Here is a 19007-nt window from a genome sequence, read left to right on the forward strand (position 1 = left end):
TTTCTCCAAATCTTTGTTTACTAATCAAATCTAAATCAAGATCATGAAAGCATTTATTTAAAAATAACTTTATTCCATAATCTTTTTTAAAAAATCCATATTATACCTCAGAATAAATTTCTCTTGCCCATTCCCCCCACCCCCATCACACACCAAATATTAAAATGTAAATAATGCAGAGGGATCTGCTCATTCTTCTTCGCAACAGTTCCTGGTCAGTCCGTGGTGAGAATTACCAGTTGGTACTTCCTGCATCACAATAAATTTTACCTGGCAGGGATGATTTTGCAGATTTCGGTGCATGCATTATGGAAGTTTTTCATCATGGGCTATCTGCAGGAATAGGGCCTGTATGTGCTTGTGAGAATTAGAACTAATTTCAAAGCCACAGGATTGCCTTCTGAAATGTCAGTTGTGATAGCCCTTAAGTATTTATCTTCCTGGTCCTGATAAACAGATCTTGGAGTTCACAATACATTCAGATAAGATTGTGTAACAGCACAATGTAACAACTTGGACTTTGCCACACAGTTTGTAACCCACTATCAACATGTTTGTAGTTTGGGGTTGGATCATCTTAAAAGAAAGCCCTAATTCTTTAAAAATCCTTAAAACTTGAAGACCGCCAGTACCTGTGCTCTTAACTGGCCCAGCTATATCGATGTACACACAGGGCTCAGAAACAAGCGACAGAAGTTGTGGCTCAGCTAACCTAGGGTTTATAGTGTTTGGCAATAAGACCTGGAAGCCCCCAACTGCTAGTGGAAAAATCCTTCTCCAGAGATTTCCCATCATCAGGTGCATATGCAAGAGAAGAAGTAGTTATGGAAAGCATCTCAGTCATCTTTCAAATCATTCTCTGGGTTCGTATCTAGGGACTTCTTTTCCTGTTTCTTTTTTTTTAAATATGGTTGACTCTGTAGAGTGAACTCTCAAATTCACAGAATCACAGAAGATTCTAAAGGGACATGAGCTCAGAGTTCAGTGACTTTAGAAGCAACTCAAGTCTCCTGTTCTAAAACACTAATTTAGCCATCCAGAGGGATGAAGTACAGGAAGTACTAGGCAACAGAAGCCTGAGCACGCAAGAATTGCAGTTCGCACCTATTCCTGAGGGGTGGAAAGTGCAGTCAGCTCCTGCGATCCACAGGGCTCCAAGCTGGGGACAGGGCTCACTTCTAGAGATTTGCTCAGTACAGCGTTTTCATTCATCCAAGAAAATAGACCCCCTCTACACCACAGCTGCAGGGGAAGGCTGCAGATAACCAGTTTCTTATCTTACCTGAATCCCAGTCCCTGTTATTTGGAGAAAGGAAGCTCTCTCTGAAGCCCTAGGTCTTGCCTATTAAGCAGGATATGAGCATTAAAAAGTGCAAAGTCAAGTCAGATTTTCATGTTCAGCATACGTCTTTTGCACCCTTATTAGGTTTCTGACATTTAAGAGGCTTGGATGAAATCAGAGAAGAAAAATCTCTGGGCTGTATAGGGATCTGGAAACAGCTTAAACTCATCAGATGTTATTTGATTTAATTCAAAACTTAGTATTATTGATCAATGCATCCTCATAAGGTGTAGAGAAGCAGTAGGAAGGAAGCAACTTTTCCCATTCCTATTTCCAAGATGGAGAAACTGAGGCCAGATGAACTAGTCTGCCCAGGGAGTACTTATCACCAGATACTCCATTGCAAAACATTTCTCCTGCCTTCTTTCGGAGCCACAGGAAAAAAGAGGAGAATGGGAGAGTCTGAAAGCTACCAGGGTATCACCTAAGAGGCTTTTGTATTAGTATGAAGCTCTGCAAAATGAGAGGTTCTAATGAAAGGCACTTCCTCTTAGGGGCCCCTACCTCTTTTGAAAAGAATTATATACCTCCAGGGAAGCAAATATGGTCAGGAGAGCTCTGATAATGCTCTCCTCTGAAACCATTCTATAAAGAACAAGAGACCCAGGCAACAGCTTCTAATTTACAGTTGACATTGTTTCTTCCACTAGAGAGGGCAAAGTCCAGAGGGTAAGAAATTGTCTACTGAATACCTCCTGGACACTTTCACATCCACAGATACCTCATTCAGTCCCCACTGTGCCATAAGGCAGGTAATCACTTCACCTGTTTTACAGATGAGGAAACAGAGGCCCAGGGAGGGGTAAAGCAACGTGCCGGAGCCCAGGAACAAGCAAGTGACAAGGCCTACTCTCAAGCCTAGGTGTTTCCAGCTCCAGAACCTGAGCCAAAGTGCCTCCCTCTGACTAGCATCAGTGGCTGACACCTCCTTAACCTTTTCCAGGGGATGTCTGGTTTTCCAGCTTCCCTGCGCAGTGACAAAGGAGGCGTCTCTATCACTGCATGCTATTCCCTTGTGTATTGGGGCAAGCTACTCCCAGACCACAAATAGTGCACTGAGAGCCTGGAAGTCAAGTGCTTCCTCCTGCTCCTGCTACCTCCGCATCAGCATCAACCAAGATGAAGCCAGAAGTCACAGTGGAACAGGCACCTCAGGGGGCAAATGCATCTTTCCCCTATTGGCTACCCATCCCCAACACTTGTTAACATCCATGAGAAAACTTACAGCAAATCAAGCCAATTTGCGGGGGGCCGGGGGCGGGGGGGAGAAAATCCATGTTTTTTTGTTTTTTGTTTTGCTGAGAGTCCCAAACCATTTTAAGCCTTCAGGCAGGGGCACAAGTCAAGTCAAAGCAGAATGAAAAGCTCATCTTCGACATTGCTTTCCAAGCTTTTAGGACAGGATCGTGGAGGACAGTTCTCTTGTTCAAACAGGCCTGTCTTCTTCCTGAATGATATCACTCTGCTCCTCACTGCTGTTGTCTGGAGAGGAGGGAAAAGCAGATCCGCATCTGAGGGAGCTCAGCGAGAGGTCATTCTATCTACACCCTCAGTTTGCAATCACTGCACCTGCCAGTTCTTTACTGGTCGGCCTCAGAACTGGAAGTCATGGGGGAGCAGGTGGGGCAGATGCATGTTCCCCTTTTCTCCTGTTCTTTCACTCAGAATCCTCTAGACGTGCTTGATGCTATCTACCCTGCATAAACCTGGTGTGTGCCGTTCCCCTCATCTGGAATACTCTCTTGCCTTTCTGCTTCTTCAAACTCAACTGTCCTGAAAGACTTGCCTCATCTCCTCCTTCCGCCATTTAGCTTCTCCTGACCAAGGCAGAGCCCCTCAAGGCATTCACCTCTCTGAGGTCCTGTTATTTTTAAGCCGATCATTCATCTGGCAATAATCAGATTCCTCCTTGTGACGGTTTCTCTATGTTCTCTCACAGTGACGGTTAAATCTTGCTTCCACTTTAATTTTCCCCAAGTGTTCCTCGGTACACTCTAACTGATCTTGTAAAGCTCTCTGTGTACAATTACGATCGGTCTTTTTATATTCTCCTAACAATGCCAATATTGTGCCCTTCCTGGAGCAAGGCCTTGATAAATGTTTGCCAGTTTAATTGTAGTGTCCGGAGTTGACAGTAGATCCTAGATTAAACGTTAACTAACTTCCCCACCCTTTAAAAAAAAAAAAGGAAACTCAGAGCACCCGGGTGGCTCAGTGGTTGAGTATTTGCCTTTGGTCAGGTCATGATCCTGGAGTCCCAGGATCAAATCCCATATCAGGCTTCCCCGTAGGAAGCCTACTTCTCCCTTTGCCTATGTCTCTGTCTCTCTGTGTCTCTTGTGAATAAATAAAATCTTAAACAAAACACAACAAAAATGAAACACACCTCATAGAGAGATGCTCACTGGGAATCCCACTGCAACCCAGCAGAGTGCTTTGAAAGAAAAAGAGCTTACCTTGCAAAGCCTGGAGACCATTGGCCATCCAGTCAACATTCCCGTTCACCAGTGCAGTCACTCTATGAATGTGACCATGCTTAGGGATTTCTTCTGGTGACTCCTCCCCCTCGTTTGCTTCTTCCTCTTCTTCCTCCTCCTCTTCTGCAGCATTTTCCTCCTCTACCTCCTCCTCTTCTTCTGAATCCACCAAAACCATGACATCACCCATGTCTTGCCCCCTAATTTCCAAAGGGAGAGAAATAATCAAGACAGTACTCCATTTTTCTCTAACATCAGCCCTCGCCAAATAGAAAACACTAGATTTATGGCAACCTCTTTTGTAACATGGAAAATTCTTGTGCATTCAGCTCGGTTAAGAGAGAACATTGTGGCTATAATCTCTCAAAGAGATGCTGCCACAGATCCCTACAGAAATCACATATCATCCTAGGTGGGTTTCATTACTCCCCCCTGCTCCTTGGGCAAGTAGGACTTTTTGTTTCAGGGACCTACCATTTTAGTTCCCCCTGCAGCTCGTACACGAATGCTGTGTTCTTTTCCTAAAATGCCCCTTACTTCTCTACTTACTGAAATTTCACCTCCTACTCTTTATTCAAGGCCCAGGTAAGGTCCTCTTCCTCCCCGCAAGCCATGAACTATGATTGCACTTGGGAGTCCATGCCCAGGGGGTTAGCATTTAATTCTTCTCCAGTTCATTGCTGGCTCTGCCTACCCAATCAACCTGTACATTTCTTACACATGTGATGGGCCAGTCACAATGCTAGGAGCATTAAATTTTCCTGTAATCTTCACAGTCTCCTTCTGGAAAACCAATGAGGAGACAGAGGCTCAGACAGGGTCAGGGATTTTCCATGAACATAGGGCTTGGGAACGGCAGAGGCGCAATCTGAATCCAGGTCCACTAGTTCCAAAGTGTTATTCCACTATGCCTTGCTGCCTTCTCCTGTGAGAAATAAGCCTGGGGAATGAAAGATTCCCTGGGAAGATGGCCCTCAAATACAGGGCAGTAAAGGTAACATATTCCCATGAAAGATGACCCCAGAACTGTAATATCCCTTTATAAACTGGTTAAGAGAAACAAAGAGAAGAGTTCTTTGCTCTAACCCAGGATCTCCTTAGGAAATGAAATACACAAGTTCCTGGGGATCCCTGGGTGGCCCAGAGGTTTAGCGCCTGCCTTTGGCCTAGGGTGTGATCCTGGAGTCCTGGGATCGAGTCCCATATCGGGCTTCCTGCATGGAGCCTGCTTCTCCCTCTGCCTGTGTCTCTGCCTCTCTCTGCATGTCTCTCATGAATAAATAAATAATATCTTAAAAAAAATACACAAATTCCATTTAGTTACCTTGCCCCTAGGGGGCTGGTTCCCCCGTTGTTGTTTTTTTAAGTTTTTATTTATTTATTTTAGAGCTAGAGTGCACAAGCACAGGGAGGAGCTGAGGGAGGAGCTGAGGGAGGGGGAGGAGCTGAGGGAGATGGACAAGCAGATTCCACACTGAGCACATTGAGCACACTGAGCACTGAGTCTGAGGTCTCAATCCCACGACCCTGAGATCATGACCTGAGCCAAAATTAAGAGTTGGACGCTTATCCAACTGAGCCACCCACATACCCATTCTGAGATTTCCTTTTGGAAGGGGCTTCTGGGCATGCTCAGACTAATCTTCTAAAACATGCTATAAGACTATGACTTATTCTTTTCAGCTCCTTTTTAGAAAATTAAATAAAGGCACAAATGACTGGGCTCACGGCATACACACTGTCTTTATGCTTCAATGAGAGCCCAGCAAGGTGCCCTGCCCTGAGGTCTGGCATTGAAAAAAGAACATATAGACTTTGGAATCACTTAGACCTGGATCCAAACACAGGCACTGCCATTCATTTCCTGGGTGAGCTTGCAGAAATTACTTTACTTCCCTGAGCGTCCATCTCCTTATTGGGAAAATGCAGGTGCCACCACCAGGCTGAAGAAATTACAAAAGAGTTTCTAATAATGCCCAGTGAAGCCTCTGCACCAGTGTCTGGCTCATGCCAGGTCTTTAACAGTGGCTGCTGTTATTGCTTTTATGAAAGAAAACAAAAATGGCAGTGAAGACAGATCATGGAAATGGGTTTTTGACTTGACTCTAGGAACACTCACCTGAAAGTGTTTCCTACTGAAGGGAGAAAGGAAAAAAAATTAATATCCAGTAACATCCATTTCAGCCTCACAAAAGTTTTTAATGTAACATTTACAAAAGAACTGACAACTGAGAAAAATTGACCCAATGTGATAGGTGACAGACAGGGTGTTCAGGAATGATACTTAAGTTATTCATTATTGCACACCAGGACCCAGTGAAGAAGCCTATGGAACGGGATGTGAGGTGGGAGCACAACAGGGGCCTCCTTCCCCCACCCACTCCCTTTCAAGAAGCCTAAAAGGTAAACGAAGGGGGGACCCAAGAAATCCTTACCTTTCCAGCAGAACACAGGGCTATAATACAACAGAAGCCCTGAGATAATGGCCAGTCCCAGCAGCAGGAGGCTCACGATGGTTCCCACAATTCCCCCGATATTTAAAGGTTCTGCAAAGACAAATCACACTACTGGTTCTTCCACCTGATACACATGCTGGTAAAAGAGCAACACCTCCCTCCCTTCCTCTGCCTGGATCTTAGTCCTATTTTGGTTCCATGATCTTCAGCAAGGCATATGACCTCTCCATAAAGCAAGATAAATATCTCATTTCCCTCCCTCTGACAGTTTGTGGGTAGCAAATGAAGCATGTGATGCAAAAGAACATTGGAAAGTTAAAATCTGGGATCCCTGGGTGGCGCAGCGGTTTAGCGCCTGCCTTTGGCCCAGGGCGCGATCCTGGAGACCCGGGATCAAATCCCACGTCGGGCTCCCGGTGCATGGAGCCTGCTTCTCCCTCTGCCTGTGTCTCTACCTCTCTCTCTCTCTCTGTGACTATCATAAATTAAAAAAAAAAAAAAAAAGGAAAGTTAAAATCTCCATGTGTTTGTCAGACATCAAGACTTTATAAGGCCACAGAAATAAAAATGGGGGCTATTGGGGCTATGAGAAACAGTGATGAATGGGAACAGAACAAAGAATCCAAGAACAGTCTACACATAAAAAAAAATTTGATATATAACAGATTAGTCAATAAAAGAGGAATTATTCAAGAATGGTACTGTAATAAATGGCTATCCAAAATTGGGCCAGGGAGAAACTTGATCCTCATACCATTCACAAAAATCAATTCTAGACAGATCAAAGATTTAACTATGAAAGGCAAAATATTAAAACTTTTTAGAAGTATAGGATAGTATCTTTATGGTGTGGCAGAGATAAGATTTCTTGAGACATAAAAAAAACTAATGAGGTCAGATTCATAAAATCAACTACATAAAAGAATGCTAATCAAAGGATACCAGAAAGAAAGCAAAAAAAAAAAAAAAAAAAAAAAGATGAACAAACTAAAAGGAGATATTTCTAACATGTAAAACTATAAGGAATTAGTATGCAGAATTTCTAAAGAACTCCTACATATCTGTAAGAAAGGGGAAGATGTCAAAAGACATAAATGTGTTATTTCACAGAAGAAACACAAATAGCAAATAAACATGAAATAATGCTTAATCTTCTTAGTAACCATAGAAGGGCCAATCAGAACAGTAAGATTCCACTTAAATCACAAAACCTCAAAGCCAAAATATGGAGAAACTCGACACTCTTGAATGCTGATGTTCTGAACAGAAATTGGTACAACCACTTTGGAAAATAATTTGGTATTATCCCATGAAGATACAAATGTGCATAATCCTTCCTTTCTCTTCCTTCTGCATATATCCTAGAGAAATACTGGCCTGGGAACCTACTGTATATGTACACAAGGAGCTGGGTAGAAGATTTTCATAGCATCACTTTTGTTCATCACAACAAAATCAGAAACGATACAAAGGTCCATCAGCAGGAAAATTAGTAACTTAGTTGTGGAATCACAACACAGTAGATAATCCTACAGTAGTGAAGAGGTAAGTATAATTTACACAGTGGCATGAGTAAATCCTGGGAACAAAGTCTGGAGTGGAAGCAGCAAGCATTTCACATATGTAGTAAAGCTTCTTGAATTAAAAAAATTCAGGGACGCCTTGAGTGTCTGCCCTTGGCTCAGGTCGTGATCCCGAGGTTCAGGGATCTAGTCCCGCATTGGGCTCCCTGCGGGGAGCCTGCTTCTCCCTCTGCCTGTGTCTTTGATTCTCTCTCTGTGTCTCTCATGAATAAATAAATAAAATCTTTTTTAAAAAAAAATTCAGGATAGTACTTATCTTTTTTCAGGAGGCCCAGGATGAGACTAGAAAGGGGTCTAGAGGTAGGGTTGCCTGAAAAAATATGGTATGACCATTTAATTTACATCTCAGATAAACAATGAATCATGTCTTAGCATAAGTATGTCCCATGTAAAATGTGGGATATATTTAGACTAAAAAAAAAGTCTTTGTTTTTTCTGAAATGCAAATCAAGTGGGCATTGTTTTAGCTTTGTTGTCATTTTCTAAATCTGGCCATGCTACCTACAAATAACTGCAGCATTGTGGGCACTGCTCTGTATGTTAAGCAGGATGGCATTTCTCAGATATCCTTACTATCAGGCTTCATGACTCACATTTTTAATATTTTTAAAATACATTTTTGATACATACTCTTTGGCATGTAACAAGTTATTGTTTTTTAAGTTTTATTTTATCATTTTTTTAGTAATCTCTACACCCGATGTGGGGTTCAAATTCACCACCCTGGGATCAAGAGTTGCATGCTCTTCCAACTGAGCTAGGTAGGTACCCCAACAAAAATTCTTTTTTTTTTTTTTTTTAAAGATTTTATTTATTTATTCATGAGAGACAGAGAGAGAGGCAGAGACACAGGCAGAGGGAGAAGCAGGCTCCTTGCAGGGAGCCTGACATGGGACTCGATCCTGGGTGTCCAGGACCATACCCCAGGCCAAAGGCGGTGCTAAACCACTGAGCCACCGGGGCTGCCCAAATTATTTCTTTATCCCTATGCAGTGTTAGAGATTTAGGACTGGATAATAATTTTTCCACCCCATCAAGTCACACTCAAGCAGATATACCTGCTTCCCGATGGCAGTGACCTGAGTATAGGGAAGAACCAAACCATCCCTCCCTATGCCAGTGCCAGGTCCTCTGAAGCTCTCAAACATCTTACTTTGGGGCCACTTCCCTCACTCACCTTTCACACTCAGCCAGATGTCCACCTCTCGCACCCCCACGGGGTTCTCAGCCCGACAGACGTAGTAGCCCTCATCCACAACCTGGGAACAGTTGCGGATGGTGAGAGTAGAGCTCTGCCCATCCTGCGTGATGAGATAGTGGCCATTGGGCCGGATGACCACCTCAGGCTGGGTGAGGTTCCTCAGCCACAGGATCTTGGCAAGGGGGTAGGCTCCAGACACTTGGCAGGTGAGTGTCACATTGCCCCCCACGAAGCAAGTCTTCATGGGCTCAGAGAGAAGGGAGGGGCTCCCTGGTGATCAGAAGGTAAAGAAAGACAAATGTTCAGGGAGATTCAAGCTGTGGCCTGAAATTTTCAAGAATATTATTACCTGGGCAGCCCGGGTGGCTGGAAGGACACCACCTTCACCCCAGGTTTGATCCTGGAGACCTGGGATCGAGTCCCATGTCGGGCTCCCTGCATGGAGCCTGCTTCTCCCTCTGCCTATGTCTCTGCCTCTTTCTCTCTGTGTGTGTCTCTCATGAATAAAAAAATAAAATCTTAAAAAAAAAAAAAAAGATTATTATTACCTTCCCAGCACCTGGGTGGTTCAGTCATTTAAGGGTCTGCCTTCAGCTCAGGTCATGATCCCAGGGTCCTGGGATCAAGCCCCACAACTGGCTCTCTGCTCAGCTATGAGTCAGCTTCTCCCTCTGCCTCTTCCCCCACTCATTCTCTTTCTCTCAATTAATTAATTAAGAAAAAGAATATTTAATGAAGCAGCTCCAGGAATTTCTGTACTGTGCTTGGTGTCATTTAATAATAACAGCTAACATTTATTTAGCATCTACTATGGGCTAGGCACTATTAAACTTATTGACCCCATTTTGCAGGTGAGGAAACTGAGACCCACAGACAGTTATATAACTTGCTCAAGTCATATAACCAGGTAAGTATGCACTGAGGATCTGGGGTAACCAACTGTTCTAGTTTGCTGAAGCCTGAGGGGGTTCCTGAGATATGGTGCTTTCAGAGAAGTCTTGGGCAAACCAGGATGAGTTGGTTACTTTTTTTTTTTTTTAAAGATTTTATTTATTTCAGAGAGTATGCAAACAGCGGGGGTGGGGGGGTATGCAGGGAGGGAAGGGCAGAGGGAGAAGGAGAGGAAGAATCCCAAGCAGACTCCCAGCTGAGGGCAGAGCCAGGTGTGGGGCTCAGTCTCACAACCCTGAGATCATGAGCTGAGCTGAAATCAAGAGTTGGACTCTCAATCAACTGAGCCACCCAGGTGCTCAGAGTTGGTTACTCTTATAAGCCCAGACTATACCAGGCTTTTGTAGCCCACACCCCTCACGTCTATGCTATAGGCTTCCATAGCCACATCGCTCATACAAAAAAAAAATGGGTGCAGAGCCTGCCAAGAGCACTCGAGGGGACAGTAAGGCAGCTGTATTCACTTCCTAGTGCTTCTGTAACAAATTCCCACAAACTGAGAGATTTAAAACAACAAACATTTTTATTCTTTCATAGTTGTGGAGGCCAGAAGCTGGAAATGATCTTATGGGGCTTGAGTCAAGGTGTTGCCAAAGCTCATTCCTTCTGGAGGCTCCAGGGAGGGGTCCATTTCCTTGCTCTCTCAGCTTTCCAAAACTACCTGCATTCCCTGGCTCCTGGCCCCTCCCTGCATAGCTCCAACCTCAATCTGTCATCATGTCTCCTGCTACTGACTCTGACCCTCCTGCCTCCCTTTTAGAAGGACCCTTGTAATGACGTGGGGCCCACCCTCATAATCCAGGATAATCTCTCATCTCGAGATCTTAATCGCAGCTGCAAAGTCTCTTTTGCCATGTGAGGTAAAACAGTCACAGGGATTAGGACATGGACATCTTTGTGTGGGTAGCATTAGTCTGTCTATCACAAGTCTGTCCTAGACAGCGAAGCATCCCCATGGTCTTGGGGTCTGATCCGAGTGGGACACAGGGAACTGTAATGTTTCCTCCAGCGATCCATTTATTCTCTTTATGGCAGAAGCCTTTTCCCAAAACATACGCCCTCCTGGGAACGGTCTAAAATTCATCTTGGGTGATATATTAAGCCTATATTTTTGGCAGCTGAAGGATACCAAGTGGCATGTTGAGCTCCTGCCTGGGAGAATGAAACCCCACGCTTCCTACCAGCAGTTGTTCCAAGAGACAATCTAGGGTTTCACTGCTGGCACCCTGGGAGGAGAGAAGGGGCAATGAATGCATGTGGAGGGCAAGCTGGGAGTGTGGAACAGCTCAGAGCCTCTCCCCCTAAATCAGGTCAGCAAGAGAATCCTCTTAACCTAGGTTTGCTCAGGAAACTCCTGTGTTACGCCCCTTTCTGGATCAACCATGAGGTCCTCCAATGTTGCTAAATCATACCTTCCCCTCTTCCTATCTCCTTTGGGGTCATAAAGCCTGAAGCAGTGACAAGCTTCATCAGTATGTTGGAATTCAGGGGCCCCCAAACCAAAGTTTGAGAAATGGCCTCCTCACCCTGTATAAAAAGCAAAACAAACTATCCACCTGGTGGCCCCTTTTGAGCTTTCACCCTCAAAAAGCCAAATCACCCAAATGGCTGGTATGGCATCTAGAAATTCAAAGAGTTTCTTTCACTTAAGACAATGCTGCGTGCAGGGATGGAGTCAAGGGTGGGATGCTGCGTGCAGGGGTGGAGTCAAGGGTGGAGGTTGTGGGGGGATGCCTGAGTGGCTCAGCAGTTGAGCGGCTGCCTTCGGCTCAAGAGGTGATCCCAGGATTCAGGATTGAGTCCCGCATTGGACTCCTTGCGGGGAGCCTGCTTCTACCTCTGCTTATGTCTCTGCCTCTCCCTCTCAATGTGTCTCTCATGAATAAATAAATAAAATCTTAAAAAAAAAAAAAAAAGGTGGAGGTGGGTGGCATGCAGGGCCCTTACATCTGTAAGAGATGGACAAAACAAGGGCCTTTACATCAGGGGCTGGTTAGTGCTTCCGCTTACCAAGGTGTGAGTGGTTTTCTTCAGCATAGAGGCTACCAACAATTCAAAGAAAGGTGTAGGCAGCACGAATCCCCAAAAGCATCCCTTTTCATCATTTTGGGGACTACACTGTTCTGCATCCCAAAGGTGGGCATTAATATCACGTTTCCTTTTTTTTTTTTTTAAAGTAAGCTCTATGCCCAATGTGGGGTCTGAACTCACGACCCCAAGATCAAGAGTCACATGGTCTACAGACTAAGCCAGCCAGGCACTACTAACATTACTTTTCAATGACTTACTGGTCCTCCCAAGTGAAATGATCTAGAGACTCCTTCTTCCCCAAGGGCTCTGCTGTTCAAAGTACGGTACCTGGACCAGCAGCATCAGCACTTCCTGGTAGCTGGTTAGAAATGCAGAATCTCAGGCCCATCCCAAACATAGAGAGTTAGAATCTGCCTTTTAACCAGACCCCCAGGTGACCTGGATGGACAGCAAGGCTGAAATGCTCTGGGCCCATGTGACCAAGAAGGGACAGGGGATAACTGGACAACGTCAGAGTCAGGAAGGTTCTAGGCTCTTGTGCCTGTTTCCTTTCTAGTCAGCTCTTTCCTCCAGACATATTTCTTAATTCTGAGCACATATTTAGATTCAAATTACTGGCCAAGTCTCAGAAGCCACAGGAATGGCGACTCAGGATCTGCAGAAAAAACTAAGGGATGGAGGAAATAACACCAAACCTGTCACCTACCTCTGCCATCTCCCCCTCTCTCAAGGTCAGTCGCTTACTTAGTCATGTCCTGGGACTTCCTGTCCATGGCCCATTTCAGAAGTCTTCATCAGACACCACAGTGAGCGTGTGTCCTCCTTCCTGCTGCAGAGGTTAGGTCAAGCCCATTGCCTCTGCTCCATCATCCGTAAAAGGGAACACACAGCGTCTGCCACAAATTCACATCCACCTGGAATCCCAGGATGCGACCTTATTTGGAAACAGGGTCTTTGCAGATGTAACTGGATAAGGATCTCAAGATGAAATCATCCTGGGTTTAGTGTGAGCCCTAAGCCCAGTGACTGACATCATATTACAATAGAAGAAGACAGAGAGAGAGACAAGCACATAGAGAAAGCCACATGGAGACAAAGGCAGAGATGAGAGGGATGGCAGCCACCAGCCAAGAACACCTGGTGGCATAAGAAGCCAGGAGAGACATGGAAGGGTTCTACCCTGGAGCCTTCAATGACCACACGACCTTGCCAATACCTCAGATTCAGACTTCTAGCCTCCAGAGCTAGGTCAGCATAAATGTCTGTTGTTTTAAGCCACCATGTTTGTGGTGCTTTGTTACAACAGCCCCAGGAAACTACTATGCAAAGATAATAGGAACACTCAGCTCACAGGGTGGTTGTGAGCACAAGCAAGATACTGTGTGGCAAATACTGAGCGCAGCACCTTGCACTCAATAACTGTTGATGTCACTATCCTTGTGATACAGCCACTTCCCTATTTCATGTTTCTCAGACTTCTCTCTCCAAGTAAATTTCACGTCCTTCAAAGGTCAGGACTCGGTATTCCTCCACAGTGCCCAGTGCCATGCTGAGTACATAACTCTTGCCCAGGAAGATTTGCTGGATTAGGTCCCAAGGAAGGGGGTTCGCAAGGGAGGCAAGGGTTCTGGAGTCAGACCACCCTGGGCTAAGTGCTGGCCCAGTCACCCAAAGCTGGGTGATCTTGGGTGAGTCCATTCATATCATGTCACATCTGCAACTTACAAACTGTCCTAACCTGCAGGTTATTGGGAGGGTGGAAAACAACATGTTAATGATTTGGAAACAGGAAAAGAACTTCAGAGCCCAGAAACCTAAAAAAAGCAGGTTATGACAGAGGTGACCTTCAAAATCAGAAATTGCTGAACACCAGCAGAAATGAGGCATAAATGTAGTTTAGGAGCCAAGGAGGACAGAAAAATACCTATGACACGCATGATAGTTCTATGAAATTAACTGACAAAGTTAATATAAAGTACTCCTAGGGGGTCACCTGGGTGACTCAGCGGTTGAGCGTCTGCCTTTGGCTCAGGGCGTGATCCTAGGGTCCTAGGATCGAGTCCCACATGGAGCTCCCTTCAGGGAGCCTGCTTCTCCCTCTGCCTGTGTCTCTGCCTCTCTCTCTCTCTCTGTGTGTGACTATCATAAATAAATAAAAATTTAAAAAAAATAAAAATAAAAAAAAATAAAATCTTTAAAAAAGAGAAAAAGTACTCCTAGGGAATAATAGGAAAAGATGAACCTAATAGAAAAATAGACAAGACATGAAGAGATAATTCATAGATGAGATATAGGGAACCAGTAAGCATAAAATATTGTCAACTCTGCTAGGATCAAAGAAACCCAAATCGAAATAGTTACGCCATGTCTTAATGAGCAAATAGGAAAAAAGTCTAAAAAATTAATGATAACACTCAAGGTCAGTGGAAACACAGGGAACTAAGTACTCTCACATGGTCTTTCTAGAAGGGAGTCACTGCCAGTGGGTAGAGGGCTTCTTTGTGAGGTAATGGAAATGTTCTGGAAGTAAATAGTGGTGATGGTAATATAGCATTGTAAATGTACTAAAAACTACCACCTTAGACACTTTGAAATAGTGAAGTTGAGGTTATGGGAATTATATCTCATTCAAACTAAAATTGCAAAGTATCAGTTGGGCTGGATTTGGCCCATGGGCCACAGTTTGCCAAGCCCTATTCTAATGCAGAAAGTGAATCTTGGTCTCTTATGTTGCCCAAGACCAGCCAGGTACCAGACACAGATGAGACACTCGGGGCATGTTTGCTGAATGAGTCAGTGGGGGAGTGTCAACCATGGGAATGCCACTTGCCTGAGAAAACCAGCATGTCCTGGAATATAGCAAGGCTTACTTCTCAGCAGGCCAGCTCTCCATGGCCACATCTCTGAGGATTATCCTGATAAACTGTGAGGAAAACCCTCAGCATGGCCAACAAAACCCAACACTCTCTGTCCTTGCTTACTATTGTGTTAGATTCCTGGGGCTGCTATACCAAAGTACCACAAACTCGGCATCATAAGACTACAGAAATCCATCCTCTCACAGCTCAGAAACTCAAAAGTCTGAAATCAGTGTGTCAGCAGGCTTGATTCCTTTGGAGGTTCCTGAGGGAGACACCATCCCATGCCCCGTCTTAGCTTCCAGTCATCACCAGCAATCATGGGCATATCGGGCTTATAGACACAGCACTACAGTCCCTACCTCCAACACCATGCGGCACTGTCCCCATGTGTCTGTGTCCAAATGTCCCTCTTCTTGTAAGGATCCCAGTCAGGGGAATAGAGACCATCCTAACCTAGTAGGACCTCAACTTAATGAAATCTGCAAAGACTCTTATTCCAAATATGGCCACATCTGCAGGTACCCAGGACTAGGACTTGAACAGATCTTTTTAGGGAGACACAATTCAATACACAACAGCCATCTAGCCTTATGGGTACCTCATGTATAATACTCTGGCTACACTGGCCTTCACTCAGTTCCTCAAGTGCCATGTACATTTCCAACTCAGGGCCTTAGCATTTGCTATTCCTTCTGCCAGGAATACTCGGTCCACCTGGTCAGATCCTTCTCATCCTTCAGGCCTCTGCTCAAAATACCACTGCCACAAGGAGATCTCCCTGCCCCCTAGGAAGAGTCTTTAACACACCCCACTTTATCCTCCTCACAATTATTATCACTATCTGAACCTACCTCACTTGTGTTTGGACTTTTTGCCTTCTTTTCACCCCCCACCCCACACAAAAGAATTTGAGCTCTATGAAAGAGGAATGGTCGTGGTTTCAAAAACACTTTCAAGGGATGCCTGGGTGACTCAGCGGTTGAGTGCCTGCCTTTGGCCCATGGTGTGATCCTGGAGTCCCAGGATCAAGTCCCACATCGGGCTCCATGCAGGGAGCCTGCTTCTTCCTCTGCCTGTGCCTCTGCCTCTCATGAATAAATAAATAAAATCTTTAAAACAAAAACAAAAACATATCCAAAAATTATTTGACACTCTTCCCTCCAAAAAGGTGGAGCCCAGGGGTGCCTGGATGGCTCAGTCAGTTAAGCATCTGCCTTTGGCTCAGATGATGATCCCGGGGTACTCCCTGCTCAGAAGGGAGCCTGCTTCTCCCTCTGCTGCTCCCCCTGCTCATGTTCTCTCTCTCACTCTCTGTCTCTCAAATAAATAAATAAAATCTTAAAAAGAAGTGGAGCCCAATTCCATCCATTCCCCTTGAAAGTGGAGCCAGAATGAGTGACTCATTTCTAATGAACAGAATAGGCAGTGGGGATGCCTTGTGACTACTGAAGCTGGGTGGTTCAGAGAAAAGATAGCTAGTGTCTGCCTGGCTTGCTCCCTCTTGCATCACTTGCTCTGGGGAAAGCCAGCACCATGTTGTAAAGACAGACAAGGGGCCTTGTGGAGAGGCCCATGTGGAAAAGAAGCCACCTGCCAGGCGTGTGGGTGAGCACCTTGGAAATAGGTCCTTCAGACAATTTCAACCCTCCCAACTAGGTCTTGCAGCTAAAACCCAGGAATCATAGAGCCACGGCAAACCATCCTCACTGTACCTTGTCTGAATTCCTGGCCCACAGAAATCATAGGATAAACAAACGATTTGTTGTTTTAAGCCATTAAGTCTGGGGGTGTTTGTTACATAATAGGAGATAGCTAATAAGTGAACCACACCCATATCATTCAGGCTCCATCTCCAATACCTAGAAATTGTATCTGGCATGTAGCAAGCGCTTAATTAGTATTTGTCAAGTGGAAAACAGTTTGGATGAGAACCAAGAAAGCTTGGTTAAGCATCTTTAAAGTTTGAAAGGAAGGAAACATAAAAGAAAAGAAGAAACATTCAATTCACTGTGACATCTTGGGATTTCTCTCCCAGACCTTGCAGATGGTTTTCTCAGAATAAAGATGGGTGGACCCCAACCCAAGACAAGGCAATCCAGACTCACTGATCTGTACCACGCAGCTGGCTCCCAACTCCGGCCCCACTATGTGGCTCCCAACACACTTGAACTTCTTGCCATCTGACAGCTGGGACTGGTTCAGCATCTTTACCCCCAGCTTTGACATCCCCACGACCACACCTCCTGGCTCTTCTGTCCACAGGAAGTCTGGGTCTGGGTATCCTCCGTCCCAGCGACAGGTGAGCTGCAGCATGAGCGATCCTTGTGACATCTCTGCCCAACACTGAGGGGCTGATGGAGGGGGAACTGAAAAACACCAGAGGATGTGGACTTAGTCACAGGCTCTAAGATCAGCCCTTGAGCTGGCTCTAGGGATTACAGAACCAGGGTATCAGAGAAACATCATGCCCAGTGAGCATACCCCGAAATAGATCCTTAGCACAAACTAGTTGTGTCACAACTTATCTCCTGGGCTAAGTGTTACATCTCCAAGGATGTGGGCCTCATTCATCTTTGCATTTCTCACTAGCCACAATGGCCTTTAAGTGTGGCTATTTGCATTTAAATTAATTGTATTCCATTACAAACTTAGTTCTTCCATCATACCACACACATTTCAAGGGCTCCAGAACCAGATGTGGTGGGTGGCCACTGTATGGAACCACACAGAATAGAACATCTCCATCATCAAAAAAGTCCTACTGAACAGTGCTGGTCCCCAGGGGGAGTTACAGGTGGGATTCACTCCCACCTCTTATTAACATATACCTCCTTTTTATTATATGCATATATTACTTAACATATATTTCCTTTTTATTAACATATACCTTTTTATTATGTGCATATATTACTAAACACATAAAAATTTAACAAGTTATAAAGTTAGAAATCCAATGTAACCCATGTGTTAATAACTATATATGAATGGGCCCCCAGGTGGCTTGGCGGTTTGGCGCTGCCTTCAGCCCAGGGCCTGATCCTGGAGACCCAGGATCGAGTCCCACATCAGGCTCCCTGCAGGGAGACTGCTTCTCCCTCTGCCTGTGTCTCTGCCTCTCTCTCTCTCTCTCTCTCTCATGAATAAATGAATAAAATCTTAAAAAAAAAACTATATATGAAAAATCACACACATTATATGTGTATATTATGTGTATCTATGTATATTATGTATGTATTATATATGTATACTATGTTTTATATATTTTATGTAATACACATAAATAGAAATAAATTTGGATCTTACATGGATGGATAGACACATATCATCTACAAAATAAATTATTGATAAGACACCAAAATGATGGTTAGAATATCCTTTTCTTCTTTATGCTCATCTGTTTCCTCTAACAAGCACCTATGACTTCATTTACAATGGCTGTCATTTATGACAGAGAACACAGACACTTATAAAGGTTCCAGACAACGTATGAATTAAGAAAGGTGTTATTATCCTGTTTGCTAATTTGTTGTTCTAAAGCTTCCTTTCATTAGCATGGATTCTGATGAGTCCGCTCTACACATTGACAATGCTTGTCATCCAAGGAACGTGTTTTGCCCCTAAAATAAAAGTTCATGAACTGCCTGTCCTGACAGCGCTAGAGGCCCTGAGTTCACGGACAGAAGGGGGACGGCCGCATAGATAAATAAACCGTGAGCTTTCCATACAATGGGATATTAACTCAATCACAGAAAGGAAAGGGGGACGGACACCTGCTACAACATAGACGAACCTTGAAAACATGATGCTAAGTAAAAGAAGTCAGTCACAAAAGACCACATGCTGTATGCGTCCAATGAGACAACACATCCAGAAGAGGCAAATGGAGGGAGACAGAACACAGATAGGCGGTTGCCAGGGAATGACGAAGAGAAGAGGTAGTAACCGCTCAGTGGCGACAGGATTTCCATTTGGAGTGATGAGAATGTTCTGGAACTAGACAGAGGTGGCAGTTGCACAACACTGTGAATATACTAAATGCCACGGAGTTGGACATTTTTAAATGGTTGTTATGTACTTTCACCTCAATTTAAAAAAAAAAAAAAAA

General features: G+C 44.5%; 1 protein-coding gene and 1 long non-coding RNA gene across 6 annotated transcripts in view; one reads left to right on the forward strand and one right to left on the reverse strand.

Moving 5' to 3' along the window:
- Positions 1-35: 35 nt before the first annotated feature.
- Positions 36-19007, reverse strand: part of VSIG10 (V-set and immunoglobulin domain containing 10) — a 36564-nt gene continuing 17592 nt past the window's right edge. For 2 of the 5 annotated variants that reach the window (XM_038575262.1, XM_038575260.1), the window contains exons 4-9: positions 17008-17268; positions 9036-9329; positions 6255-6365; positions 5939-5954; positions 3799-4019; positions 36-2824 (exon numbers count right to left, since the gene is read on the reverse strand). In XM_038575262.1, coding sequence (XP_038431190.1) covers positions 2769-2824; positions 3799-4019; positions 5939-5954; positions 6255-6365; positions 9036-9329; positions 17008-17268 — 959 coding nt within the window. In that variant the 3' untranslated portion in view covers positions 36-2768. The remainder of the gene's footprint in view (positions 2825-3798; positions 4020-5938; positions 5955-6254; positions 6366-9035; positions 9330-17007; positions 17269-19007) is intronic. The other 3 variants (XM_038575261.1, XM_038575264.1, XM_038575263.1) reach the window with 3 other exon arrangements.
- LOC119866168 lies at positions 7240-17987 on the forward strand. Its single transcript, XR_005379238.1, has 3 exons — positions 7240-7820; positions 9911-9966; positions 16938-17987. It is a non-coding gene; the product is annotated as an uncharacterized LOC119866168 (long non-coding RNA).

This window comes from Canis lupus, chromosome 26 (genome assembly GCF_011100685.1).
Source record: "Canis lupus familiaris isolate Mischka breed German Shepherd chromosome 26, alternate assembly UU_Cfam_GSD_1.0, whole genome shotgun sequence".
Taxonomy (NCBI): domain Eukaryota; kingdom Metazoa; phylum Chordata; class Mammalia; order Carnivora; family Canidae; genus Canis; species Canis lupus.